General features: G+C 38.6%; 1 protein-coding gene across 1 annotated transcript in view; it reads left to right on the top strand.

Annotated features, from left to right (window-relative positions):
- The window catches only part of NUP62CL (nucleoporin 62 C-terminal like), a 128,681-nt gene that overhangs the window by 78,144 nt on the left and 36,296 nt on the right, over nucleotides 1-14,241 (top strand). Inside the window, 3 exon segments of the mRNA XM_077145817.1 lie at nucleotides 6,667-6,817; nucleotides 7,074-7,123; nucleotides 13,951-14,085. Coding sequence (XP_077001932.1) covers nucleotides 6,667-6,817; nucleotides 7,074-7,123; nucleotides 13,951-14,085 — 336 coding nt within the window.

Genomic DNA, 14,241 nt, shown 5'->3' on the forward strand with positions numbered 1-14,241 from the left:
GAATGTTAGCACTTTTGTTATTGTCTTCCATGTCCTTCAGACTCTTCATTTTTTTCTGCCTATTTTCTCTCTGTTCTGTGAATTCTATTGATTTGTCCTCAAGTACACTGATTCTGTCCTCTGTCATCTCCACTCTAGTGTGGAACCCATCAAGTCAGTTTTTAATTTGGGTTATTATATTTTTCAGTTCTATGATTTTTATTTGGTTCTTTTTTATAATTTCTGTTTCTTTGCTGAGATTCCCATTTTTTTAATTTTAAAATAATATTCATAATTGCTTGTTGAAGCATTTTTTGATAGCTTCTTTAAAATCCTTTAAAAATAATTCCAGCATCTGATACTTCTCAATATTAGCATCTGCCGATTCTTTTTCTCTCTTTCAAGTTGTGTTTTCCCTTGTTTTTAGTGTGATGGGTAATTTTCAATATCCTGTGTGTTTTACGTTACATTTAGAAGAGTCTGGGTTGAATTTGATCTTTTCTCAGCAGGAAGTCCCTGCTGAGGTGTAGTATAATAGCTGGTTGGTTTGTATGTTAAGCTTCCACTGGACACCGCCCACACCACCCCAGCAGAAATTTAACTTTGACTCACACAGTTCATCTCTCACCTCAGCCCTGCTGACTCATTCCTCATGAATGTGGGGCAGTGAGTTACATGACTTCATTGCCCCTAGGTGGAGGTGTAAGCCCATCTACCACCTGGGCTCCAGTGCAGGCAGAAGTAGAGGACTCACAATGCTCAGTTGAGGCAGGGTAGACGCTAACGCTTAGCTCCCTGCTGCGCCCCACTAAAATCATGGAAGGGAGGAAGTGTGATGTCAACTACTCTACCTCATACCACTTCATTCAACCTTATTGGATGCTGGGCGAGTATGAAGATTTAGCTCCCCCCACTGGGTCAGGAGTGCAGACTATCCCTTCTTTACTTCACTTCATTCAATCTTGTTTTTGCCAGTGGGTATGGAGGTTAAGCTCCCTAGTGGGCCTTGCTGAAACCTGAAGCAAAAGTGGATCCCTTACTAGCCCTGACTTGCATTGTTCAGTCTTAATAATGCCAGGTGGGGAAAGAGGTTCAGCTGTCCTCTGGGCTTTATTGACAAATGGATGCAAGGGTTTGAAGCCTAGTGGCAGCTAGCTGTGATTCACTCTGCTTCATTCACTCTCACTGCTGGTGGCCAGAGCTTTAGAATCAGCTTGTTGCTGGGCCCCACTGATACTACCCTGGTAGGGGAATTGCTTCCTGCCTCTACATGGTGGGAAATCAAAGACCACTCTCTGCTTAGCCTTGCTAACACTACGCCATTAGGGTTAGCAGAGCATTGCCTGATTCCACCAAGGATGGGGTAGAGAATTAGTTGCACATTCCATCTATTGGACACTATTTAGATGGGAATGGATCATTTCTGTCTTCTTCTGCCTGACAAGGGATGGAAGATCTCCTTTCTGTATGGTTTGTGACACACCTGCTATAGGAATTAGAGCACCAACCTGCTTCCACTAGATAGGGGATAGAAGATTAGCTCACTGCTTGGTGCCACCCATACCACTTGGCAGGGGAATTGGAGTGTACCACCTGCTTAGTCGGCGGTGGAGTGGAAGCGTCACTTCCCACTCAGTCCTCCTAAAACCACAGTAAGGGAGAGAGTGTGTGGTTTTTCTGTTGGTGTTTGGCTAAATTAGGGTGGATATTGTAAAAAAAATATTTTGTCTTTGATAGGTCACTTTTTTCCCAGTCCTTTTGGTTAGGGGGGAAACAGTCTTTTCTTAGAGATACTTTTGTCTGATATTTGTATTTTTACTTTGATGTTTACTGCCTGCTGGTGATTTCTGTTTGGATATATCTGCAATACCCTGTCTGGGACATATGGGAGCAATAAAGATACCCAGGTAACTCACCACTGTGTAGTCCCTTAAGTTCCAAGTTCCCTAGGCAGTCTGCCTTCTTCTTTCCTTCTTTCAGAGTCTTTTTTTAAAACTTTTTTTATTCTTTAGTATAACATATATACAGAGCAAATAAATAAAAAAGCAATAGTTTTCAAGACACTCTTCAGCAAGTGGGTACAGGACATATCCCAGATTTTATCATGGGCTATAGTACGATCCTCTCATAATTTTCCTTCTAGCTGCTTCAGAATATAGGAAGCTAGAGGGCTTAAATATTTTTTTATCCTCGCAATCGACTTTTTTCCTTCTTTTTTTTGTGAACAATAACACATATACAAAAAAGCTATAAATTTCTAAGCACATCACCACAATTAGTTGTAGAACATATTTCAGATTTTGACATCGGTTACGATTTCACAATTTTAGGTTTTTACTTCTAGCTGCTCTAAATTACTGAAGACGAAAACAGATACCAATTTAATGATTCAGCATTCATATTCTTTGTTAAGTCCTGTCTTCTATGTATAATTCTACCATCACCTTTGATCTTTCCATACCTATCCTTAGGGTTGTTTGGGCTATGGCAATTCTAAATTTTAGATATTGGAAGGGTCTGTCACTAATATGGGCTAGGGAGATAAAACTATCTGATGTTATTGAGAGGCTGGGATAGGTTTCAGGATTTATCTGGACCAGGGACCCATCTAGAGGTTGTAGATTTCTGGAAGGTTACTGTAGTGCCTGGAACCTTTGTGGAATCTTATATATTGCCCTAAGTGTTCTTTAGGATTGGCTGGAATGGTCCTGGTTGGGGGTTCACAGGTTATGATAGGTAGCAAGGTCTACCTGAAGCTTGCATAAGAGCAACTTCCAGAGTAGCCTTTTGACTCTATTTGAATTCTCTCTGCCACTGATACTTTATTAATTATGCTTCTTTTCCCCCTTTTGGTCAGGATGTAATCGTTGATTCAACAGTGCCAGGTCTAGATTCATCCCTGGGAGTCATCTTCCATGTTGCCAGGGAGACTTTCACCCCTGGATGTCATGTCCCACATAGTGGGGAAGGCAATGATTTCACCTGCAGAGTTGGCCTTAGAGAGACTGAAGCCACATTTGAGCAACAACAGAGGTCCTCCAGAAGTAACTCTTAGGCATGCCTATAGGTAGTCTAAGCTTCTCCGCTACCTACATAAGCTTCACAAGGTTAAGCCTCATGATCGAGGAATGGACTATTGATTTGGGTGTCCCTAAAGTTTCACACAGTATCAGGAGTTCCCTGATAGTAAGGTTTAATAGTTCCATATTCTTTCTCCCCTCCCTAAGGGGATTTTGCCAATACTTTTTTATTATCTGCTTAATATACTCTAGGATGTTTCTAGGCATTACAATAATCTATACAGGATTAAAGAACCTCTTTCTTATTCTGTGCTTCCTGTGTTTCAGTTGTTCAAATGAGCTATACAGATAGATTGAATTAGATTATGCACTACAGAAAATTTCAGTTCCAGATCAAATAAACCTTTCTTCCATTGGTCTCAAAGAGTATGTGTGGTTCTAAAATATAGACAGTCTTTCTTACCCCTATGTTCTGAATTACTTTAACCCCAACCTGTTTGGCTTTGTTCTTATCTCTAAATATCAGGTTATATATATATGTATAAAACAGCCTGTCAAAATCCAGAAATAATAATCACCACTCCAGACTTAATGTACCTGCTCTAAAATCTTACAATCTGGCCCCTGTTTTCTTACAAGCATTTTCTAAAGGTGACCATACCGTTGTTTTTTTGTTGTTGTTGTTTGTTTCAGGCTTATTTTGTCTCACCAAATGCCCCACATGTTCATTCATATCGTTGCATGCCTCACAACATTGTTCCTTTTTATAGAAGCACAACCTTCGTTCATAAGTATACACCATTGTTCGCCAAACTACTTCTCTGTCAGTGCATGCTTCAGCCACCTGTATTCATCGGGCATCATGTAGGAGGCCCAGAGTCCGCAGTCCATCAACATTCTCAATTTTAGATAATTTCATTATTCCCAAGAAACAGAAAACCAATAACCACACCCTCACCAAATAGGAAATCTAAACCTCCTCTTAACTCTTGTCCCTCCCCCCATTATTTACCTCTGCTGTTGCAGTGGTAGTGCTGATGGTTTCCTTTTGAACATAGTCCATAGCATGCAATAGCAGTTTCCTCCCTGTACCCTGGACTTGAACACTGTTTATACAAGAATTATATCTTTGGAGTAATTCTTATGAGAACTCATTCATATTTCTATTGTGAATCAGCAGGACACGTAGGTCTATACCATCCCTTTCAATCTTGTTCATCTTCAATATGTTAATATTACTTCTAGACCCACTAGAGAATCACCTTCGCTCCTATCTATTCCCTCACATTGGAGTTTAACCTCATTAGATAACGGTTCACCCATCTCTAGCTTCTATGTATCTCAAAGTCCCCTATGTTCTTTATTGTAAGCCTCAGAGTCTTTTTAAAAAAATATTTTTATTGACAAATCTTCACACACCTATAGTCCATACATGGTGTAAGATCAGTGGCTCACAATATCATCACATAGTTGTGTATTCATCACCATGATCATTTTGAGAACATTTGCATCCCTCCAGAAAAAGAAATAAAAGGAAAAAAAAAGCTCATACATTCCATACCCCTTACCTCTCCCTCTCATTGACCACTATTTCAATCTACCCAATTTATTTTACTCCTATCTCCCCTGTTATTTATTTTTTATCCATATTTTTTACTCATCTATCCATGTCCTGGATGAAGGAGCATCAGATATAAGGTTTTCACAATCACACAGTCACACTGTAAAAGCTATATCATACATTCCTCTTCAAGAATCAAGGCTACTGTAACGCACTCAGCAGCTTCAGGTACTTCCCTCCAGCCACTCCAATACACCATAAACTGCAAAGGGATATCTATATAATGCATAAGAATAACCTCCAGGATAACCTCTGAACTCTGTTTGAAGTCTCTCAGCCACTCAAACTTTATTTTGTCTCATTTCTTTCTTCCCCCTTTTGGTCAAGAAGGCTTTCTCAGTCCCATGATTTCAGCTCATCCCGGGAGTCCAGTCCCACATGTAGGGAGATTTACACCCCGGGAGTCTTGTCCCACATAATGGGGAGGGCAGTGAATTCGCCTGCTGAGTTGGCTTAGAGAGATGCCACGTCTCAGCAACTAAAGAGGTTTTCTGGGGGGTGACTCTTAGGCATAATTATAAGTAGGATTAGCCTGTCCTTTGCAGGAATAAGTTTCATAGGGGCACACTCCAAGGTTGAGGGCTCAGTCTATTGATTTGGTTGTGCCCACTGCTTGTGAGAATATCAGGAATTCCCCAAATGGGGACGCTTGCAAGAATAGCAGTAATTCTCTTTTCTCCCCAGTTCCCCAAGGGAGTTTGCAAATACTTCATTATTCACTGTCCAGATTTCTCTGGGATATGCTGGGGAATCACACTAACCTGGACAAACCACCAAGATTGAACTCCCTACTCAAGATTCCATGAATTTATAGTGTCCAACTAAATCTTTCAGAGTCTTTTAAAGCTTGATTTTTTAGTGAGATAAGAGAAGAAAGGAGATATATGCATTCACAATTGTTTTCTTTCTTTCTTTTTTTTTTTTTTGTATGCTGTATGGCAGGGTCACATTTCATTAGTTTTCCATATGAGGATCCTGTTATTGCAGCACTATTTGTTGAATTTTAGTTTGTTTGTTTTTGGTTTGTTTTTGAGGAAGAACATGGACTGGTAATCGAACCCAGGTCTCCCACATGGCAGGCGCAATCCTACCACTGAACTACCCTTGCACCCCCCACACTGTTTATAATTACATAATTGTAGTTCCTTGTGCTCTTTGTTTGTTATGTGAATTCAGGTTACTGTCTGGTGTCATTTGCCTTCAGCCTGAAGAACTCCCTTTAGTATTTCTTATAAGGCAGGTTTGCTAGCAACAAAGCATATTATCTTTTCTTTATCTGGGGATATCTTTATTTCAGCTTCATATTTGAAAGCTAGCTTTACTAAATATTAGATTATTGGTTGACAATCTTTTTCTTAAACTTTGAATATGTCAGCCTACTATCTTCTGGCCTCTGGTTTCTGAGAAGAAGTGAGCTGATAATATTATTGATGTGTCATTTTTCTTGTGTGCTTTCAAGACATGGAGCTTTCTTTGTCTTTCTCTTTCTTTATTTTTACATTGATGTCTCTTGGAGTGGATCTTTTTGTGTTTTGTCCTATTAGTTCATTGAGATTCTTGAATATAGAGATTAAAGTGTTCCATCAAATTTTGGAAGTTTTCTGAAGTCAAGGAGCATGAAGAATTCAGGTAACCTTCTTCTGTAGAGATACCCTAACCCTTGACTGGGAGATGGGAGGAGAGAGATTCCTTTCCCCTTAGTCACACACTGGTCAGATTGGAGCTTCTATCATGCCAAGCTGAGGGAGGGGTGGAGTAAGGGAGTAGGTTGTGGCATAGGCTTTCTCTGTTCTTGTATAGATTTAGTTGATTTTCTTGCATTAACGTTTCTTCACTTAGCATGTTATGGTAGGATAATGTCTAGAGACTTTGAATGGTTGGGTTTTTTAAAAATAAATTTCTCTATTTTTGGTTGTTTTGCACGGGAGCAGGTCTGAGAAACTCCTCATGTGCCTTTTTCTTTTCAAAATTCTCCTGAGTTGTTGGTTTTTAAATAAAAATAAGATGATACTATACACAGGTGACTGCATCCTTTTCTTTTTACAGTGTAATCGCAACTCCTGTGATGACATATGGTCAACTGGAGGGTCTGATAAACAAATGGAGCCTTGAGCTAGAAGATCAAGAGAAACACTTTCTTCACCAGGCCACCCAGGTCAATGCTTGGGATCAAACATTGATTGAGAATGGTGAAAAGGTAAGAAAATATTCTTGTTATTATTAATCTTCGTGCATTGTAGAAGTATTCTCAGATGAGCCTAAGCAAATAGACCTGTGTTTATTTTTCCATTTCAGTACTGGAAATTAACCTAAAACATATTTTCCTTTGGTAATAATTGCCCTGAATTAGGAAATATTTCATATTTGAAGTATATTTTAGAAAATTTTTATTGCTGTAACTTAAAATATAAAATTCAAATAATTACTTATTGTATTCTTATTTCTCTTTATAGATTACTACTTTACATGGAGAGGTGGAAAAAGTGAAATTGGATCAGAAAAGGTAGAAGCTCTTAAGAGTTGTTAGATTGAAAGATTAAAGATCTATCTCTTTGTACAGCTTTTCTTCCATGTTATAGTTTATTGACATTGATTTTTTTTTTTTTGGCTTTTTTTTTTTATTAATTAAAAAAGAATTAACAAAACAATTAGAAATCATTCCAATCTACATGTACAATCAGTAATTCTTAATAACATCACATAGTTGCATATTCATCATTTCTTAGTACATTTGCATCGATTTAGAAAAAGAAATAAAAAGACAACAGAATAAGAATTAAAACAATAATACAAAGAAAAAAAAACAAAAAAAACAAAAACAAAAAACCTATACCTCACATGCAGCTTCATTCAGTGTTTTAACATAATTGCATTACAATTGGGTAGTATTGTGCTGTCCATTTCTGAGTTTTTATATCCAGTCCCGTTGTACAGTCTGTATCCCTTCATCTCCAATTATCCCTTCTCTTTTTTTTTTTTTTTAATTAACGGAAAAAAAGAAATTAACCCAACATTTAGAGATCATACCATTCTACACATGCAATCATTAATTCTTAACATCATCACATAGATGCATGATCATCATTTCTTAGTACATTTGCATTGGTTTAGAAGAACTAGCAACATAACCGAAAAAGATATAGAATGTTAATATAGAGAAAAAAATAAAAGTAATAATAGTAAAATCAAAACAAAACAAAACAAAACAAAACAAAAACCTATAGCTCAGATGCAGCTTCATTCAGTGTTTTAACATGATTACTTTACAATTAGGTATTATCGTGCTGTCCATTTTTGAGTTTTTGTATCTAGTCCTGTTGCACAGTCTGTATCCCTTCAGCTTCAATTACCCATTGTCTTACCCTGTTTCTAAGTCCTGCTGAACTCTGTTACCAATGACATATTTCAAGTTTATTCTCGAATGTCCGTTCACATCAGTGGGACCATACAGTATTTGTCCTTTAGTTTTTGGCTGGATTCACTCAGCATAATATTCTCTAGGTCCATCCATGTTATTACATGGTTCATAAGTTTATCTTGTCTTAAAGCTGCATAATATTCCATCGTATGTATATACCACAGTTTGTTTAGCCACTCTTCTGTTGATGGAGATTTTGACTGTTTCCATCTCTTTGCAATTGTAAATAATGCTGCTATAAACATTGGTGTGCAAATGTCCGTTTGTGTCTTTGCCCTTAAGTCCTTTGAGTAGATACCTAGCAATGGTATTGCTGGGTCGTATGGCAATTCTATATTCAGCTTTTTGAGGAACCGCCAAACTGCCTTCCACAGTGGTTGCACCCTTTGACATTCCCACCAACAGTGGATAAGTGTGCCTCTTTCTCTGCATCCTCTCCAGCACTTGTCATTTTCTGTTTTGTTGATAATGGCCATTCTGGTGGGTGTGAGATGATATCTCATTGTGGTTTTTTTTTTTTTTTTTTTTTTTTAAAGGAAAGACAGAGAGAAGGAAGGAAGGATAGAAGGAAGGAAGGAAGGAAGAAAGGGAAACATCTTTTAAACATTTTCTTGTTTTATTGTATTTTGTTTCTCCGTTTTTGTTACATGGGCTGGGGCCGGGAATCGAACCGAGGTCCTCCGGCATAGCAGGCAAGCACTTTGCCCGCTGAGCCACCGCGGCCCGCCCTCATTGTGGTTTTGATTTGCATTTCTCTAATGGCCAGGGACATTGAGCATCTCTTCATGTGCCTCTTGGCCATCCGTATTTCCTCTTCTGAGAGGTGTCTGTTCAAGTCTTTTTCCCATTTTGTAATTGGGTTGGCTGTCTTTTTGTTGTTGAGATGAACAATCTCTTTATAAATTCTGGATACTAGACCTTTATCTGATATATCATTTCCAAATATTGTCTCCCATTGTGAAGGCTGTCTTTCTACTTTCTTGATGAAGTTCTTTGATGCACAAAAGTGTTTAATTTTGAGGAGCTCCCATTTATTTATTTCCTTCTTCAGTGCTCTTGCTTTAGGTTTAAGGTCCATAAAACCGCCTCCAGTTGTAAGATCCATAAGATATCTCCCAACATTTTCCTCTAACTGTTTTATGGTCTTAGACCTAATGTTTAGATCTTTGATCCATTTTGAGTTAACTTTTGTATAGGGTGTGAGAGATGGGTCTTCTTTCATTCTTTTGCATATGGATATCCAGTTCTCTAGGCACCATTTATTGAAGAGACTGCTCTGTCCCAGGTGAGTTGGCTTGACTGCCTTATCAAAGATCAAATGTCCATAGATGAGAGGGTCTATATCTGAGCACTCTATTCGATTCCATTGGTCGATATATCTATCTTTATGCCAATACCATGCTGTTTTGACCACTGTGGCTTCATAATATGCCTTAAAGTCAGGCAGCGCGAGACCTCCAGCTTCGTTTTTTTTCCTCAAGATGTTTTTAGCAATTCGGGGCACCCTGCCCTTCCAGATAAATTTGCTTATTGGTTTTTCTATTTCTGAAAAATAAGTTGTTGGGATCTTGATTGGTATTGCATTGAATCTGTAAATCAATTTAGGTAGGATTGACATCTTAACTATATTTAGTCTTCCAATCCATGAACACGGTATGCCCTTCCATCTATTTAGGTCTTCTGTGATTTCTTTTAGCAGTTTTTTGTAGTTTTCTTTATATAGGTTTTTTGTCTCTTTAGTTAAATTTATTCCTAGGTATTTTATTCTTTTAGTTGCAATTGTAAATGGGATTCGTTTCTTGATTTCCCCCTCAGCTTGTTCATTACTAGTGTATAGAAATGCTACAGATTTTTGAATGTTGATCTTATAACCTGCTACTTTGCTGTACTCATTTATTAGCTCTAGTAGTTTTGTTGTGGATTTTTCCGGGTTTTCGACGTATAGTATCATATCATCTGCAAACAGTGATAGTTTTACTTCTTCCTTTCCAATTTTGATGCCTTGTATTTCTTTTTCTTGTCTAATTGCTCTGGCTAGAACCTCCAACACAATGTTGAATAATAGTGGTGATAGTGGACATCCTTGTCTTGTTCCTGATCTTAGGGGGAAAGTTTTCAATTTTTCCCCATTGAGGATGATATTAGCTGTGGGTTTTTCATATATTCCCTCTATCATTTTAAGGAAGTTCCCTTGTATTCCTATCTTTTGAAGTGTTTTCAACAGGAAAGGATGTTGAATCTTGTCGAATGCCTTCTCTGCATCAATTGAGATGATCATGTGATTTTTCTGCTTTGATTTGTTGATATGGTGTATTACATTAATTGATTTTCTTATGTTGAACCATCCTTGCATACCTGGGATGAATCCTACTTGGTCATGATGTATAATTCTTTTAATGTGTTGTTGGATACGATTTGCTAGAATTTTATTGAGGATTTTTGCATCTGTATTCATTAGAGAGATTGGTCTGTAGTTTTCTTTTTTTGTAATATCTTTGCCTGGTTTTGGTATGAGGGTGATGTTGGCTTCATAGAATGAATTAGGTAGTTTTCCCTCCACTTCGATTTTTTTGAAGAGTTTGAAGAGAATTGGTACTAATTCTTTCTGGAACGTTTGGTAGAATTCACATGTGAAGCCATCTGGTCCTGGACTTTTCTTTTTAGGAAGCTTTTGAATGACTAATTCAATTTCTTTACTTGTGATTGGTTTGTTGAGGTCATCTATGTCTTCTTGAGTCAAAGTTGGTTGTTCATGTCTTTCCAGGAACCCCTCCATTTCATCTAAATTGTTGTATTTATTTGCGTAAAGTTGTTCATAGTATCCTGTTATTACCTCCTTTATTTCTGTGAGGTCAGTAGTTATGTCTCCTCTCCCATTTCTGATCTTATTTATTTGCATCCTCTCTCTTCTTCTTTTTGTCAATCTTGCTAAGGGCCCATCAATCTTATTGATTTTCTCATAGAACCAACTTCTGGTCTTATTGATTTTCTCTACTGTTTTCATGTTTTCAATTTCATTTATTTGTGCTCTAATCTTTGTTATTTCTTTCCTTTTGCTTGCTTTGGGGTTAGCTTGCTGTTCTTTCTCCAGTTCTTCCAAATGGATAGTTAATTCCTGAATTTTTGCCTTTTCTTCTTTTCTGATATAGGCATTTAGAGCAATAAATTTCCCTCTTAGCACTGCCTTTGCTGCGTCCCATAAGTTTTGATATGTTGTGTTTTCATTTTCATTCGCCTCGAGGTATTTGCTAATTTCTCTTGCAATTTCTTCTTTGACCCAGTCGTTGTTTAGGAGTGTGTTGTTGAGCCTCCACGTATTTGTGAATTTTCTGGCACTCTGCCTATTATTGATTTCCAACATCATTCCTTTATGGTCCGAGAAAGTGTTGTGTAAGATTTCAATCTTTTTAAATTTGTTAAGACTTGCTTTGTGACCCAGCATATGGTCTATCTTTGAGAATGATCCATGAGCACTTGAGAAAAAGGTGTATCCTGCTGTTGTGGGATGTAATGTCCTATAAATGTCTATTAAGTCTAGTTCATTTATAGTAATATTCAGATTCTCTATTTCTTTGTTGATCCTCTGTCTAGATGTTCTGTCCCTTGATGAGAGTGGTGAGTTGAAGTCTCCAACTATTATGGTATATGAGTCTATTTCCCTTTTCAGTGTTTGCAGTATATTCCTCACGTATTTTGGGGCATTCTGATTCGGTGCGTAAATATTTATGATTGTTATGTCTTCTTGTTTAATTGTTCCTTTTATTAGTATATAGTGTCCTTCTTTGTCTCTTTTAACTGTTTTACATTTGAAGTCTAATTTGTTGGATATTAGTATAGCCACTCCTGCTCTTTTCTGGTTGTTATTTGCATGAAATATCTTTTCCCAACCTTTCACTTTCAACCTATGTTTATCTTTGGGTCTAAGATGTGTTTCCTGTAGACAGCATATAGAAGGATCCTGTTTTTTAATCCATTCTGCCAATCTATGTCTTTTGATTGGGGAATTCAGTCCATTGACATTTAGTGTTATTACTGTTTGGATAATATTTTCCTCTAACAATTTGCCTTTTGTATTATATATATCATATCTGATTTTCCTTCTTTCTACACTCTTTTCCATATCTCTCTCTTCTGTCTTTTTGTATCTGACTCTAGTGCTCCCTTTAGTATTTCTTGCAGAGCTGGTCTCTTGGTCACAAATTCTTTCAGTGACTTTTTGTCTGAGAATGTTTTAATTTCTCCCTCATTTTTGAAGGATAATTTTGCTGGATATAGGAGTCTTGGTTGGCAGTTTTTCTCTTTTAGTAATTTAAATATATCATCCCACTGTCTTCTAGCTTCCATGGTTTCTGCTGAGAAATCTACACATAGTCTTATTGGGTTTCCCTTGTATGTAATGGATTGTTTTTCTCTTGCTGCTTTCAAGATCCTCTCTTTCTCTTTGACCTCTGACATTCTAACTAGTAAGTGTCTTGGAGAACGCCTATTTGGGTCTAATCTCTTTGGGGTGTGCTGCACTTCTTGGATCTGTAATTTTAGGTCTTTCATAAGAGTTGGGAAATTTTCAGTGATAATTTCTTCCATTAGTTTTTCTCCTCCTTTTCCCTTCTCTTCTCCTTCTGGGACACCCACAACACGTATATTTGTGCGGTTCATATTGTCCTTGAGTTCCCTGATACCCTGTTCAAATTTTTCCATTCTTTTCCCTATAGTTTCTGTTTCTTTTTGGAATTCAGATGTTTCATCCTCCAAATCACTAATTCTATCTTCTGTCTCTTTAAATCTATCATTGTAGCTATCCATTATTTTTTCTATGTTTGCTACTTTATCCTTCACTTCCATAAGTTCTGCGATTTGTTTTTTCAGTTTTTCTATTTCTTCTTTATGTTCAGCCCATGTCCTCTTCATGTCCTCCCTCAATTTATCGATTTCATTTTTGAAGAGGTTTTCCATTTCTGTTCGTATATTCAGCATTAGTTGTCTCAGCTCTTGTGTCTCATTTGAGCTATTGGTTTGTTCCTTTGACTGAGCCATATTCTCAATCTTTTGAGCGTGGACAGTTATCTTCTGCTGCTGGCGTCTGGGCATTTATTCAGATTTCTCTTGGTGTTGGACCCAGCAAGGTTGTAATATTTTTCTGTGAAATCTCTGGGTTCTGTTTTTCTTATCCTGCCCAGTAGGTGGCGCTCGTGGCACACGTTTGTCTGCGGGTCCCACCAGTAAAAGGTGCTGTGGGACCTTAAACTTTGGAAAACTCTCGCTGTCCTGGGGGTTCGCTAGCCGAAGCGGCTTGAGCCGGCCTGCGGTCCAAACGCAGTGAGGGTTGCTGGTCGCCGCAGCCAGGGAAAGAGCCCGTCCGAATTTCCTAGTCGGCCCTGGGCAACAAGCGTGGCGGGAGGGCGCCAGCGGCAGCGGCCCGCCGGAGAGAGTGCACGTTCCCCGGGAGTCACGGGTTTGGAAGGGGCCTCCCCCACCCGTCACCGTTCTCCGCGGCCTGGGGGTTTCCGATCCAATTCTCTCAGTTGGTCCGGGGGCTGCGCGTGGTGTGGGCGCCAGTCGCCTTGGTTTCAGGGGACCACCTCTCCAATTCTCCCAGCCGGCCCGGGAAGGGGGAAGGGAGTAACTCCGGCCGCTTGCCACCCCGCCCGGTAAGGCCTGCGCGCCTCGGCGATCTCACCCGAGCTGCTTCTCTCAGCCAGCCAGCCGTTCCAGGATGGGGTACGCTGTCTTTTTTATCTCTGTTGTGGCTTAGGGCGCTTTCTGTATCGTTTCTACTCCCCTAGTAGGTGTCCTGGAGAAGAAACTACGATCCGCGCGTCTTACTAAGCCGCCATCTTCCAGGAAGTCATTGACATTGATTTTATCACTCCAAGTTCTTTTCATCTTGTGTTTTGTTGGCTTGATTAAATCAGGTTGGAACAAGAATTGGATTTTATCCTGTCACAGCAGAAGGAACTCGAAGATCTGTTGACCCCTTTAGAAGAGTCTGTGAAGGACCAGAGTGGGTCTGTCTATCTACAGCATGCAGATGAGGAACGTGAGAGAACGTGAGTAACTGAATGAAGATAGATTAATGGGGCACAATTTAGCTATTATGATTGCCTTCCAGAATGAGGGGAGAAATTAAATTGGAAAACAGGGAATAAAAATTAGTAGAAAAGGATATAATCTTATGTTGACATCTGCTTGTTTGAATATTATCT

The sequence above is a fragment of the Tamandua tetradactyla genome, chromosome X (genome assembly GCF_023851605.1).
Source record: "Tamandua tetradactyla isolate mTamTet1 chromosome X, mTamTet1.pri, whole genome shotgun sequence".
Lineage (NCBI taxonomy): Eukaryota > Metazoa > Chordata > Mammalia > Pilosa > Myrmecophagidae > Tamandua > Tamandua tetradactyla.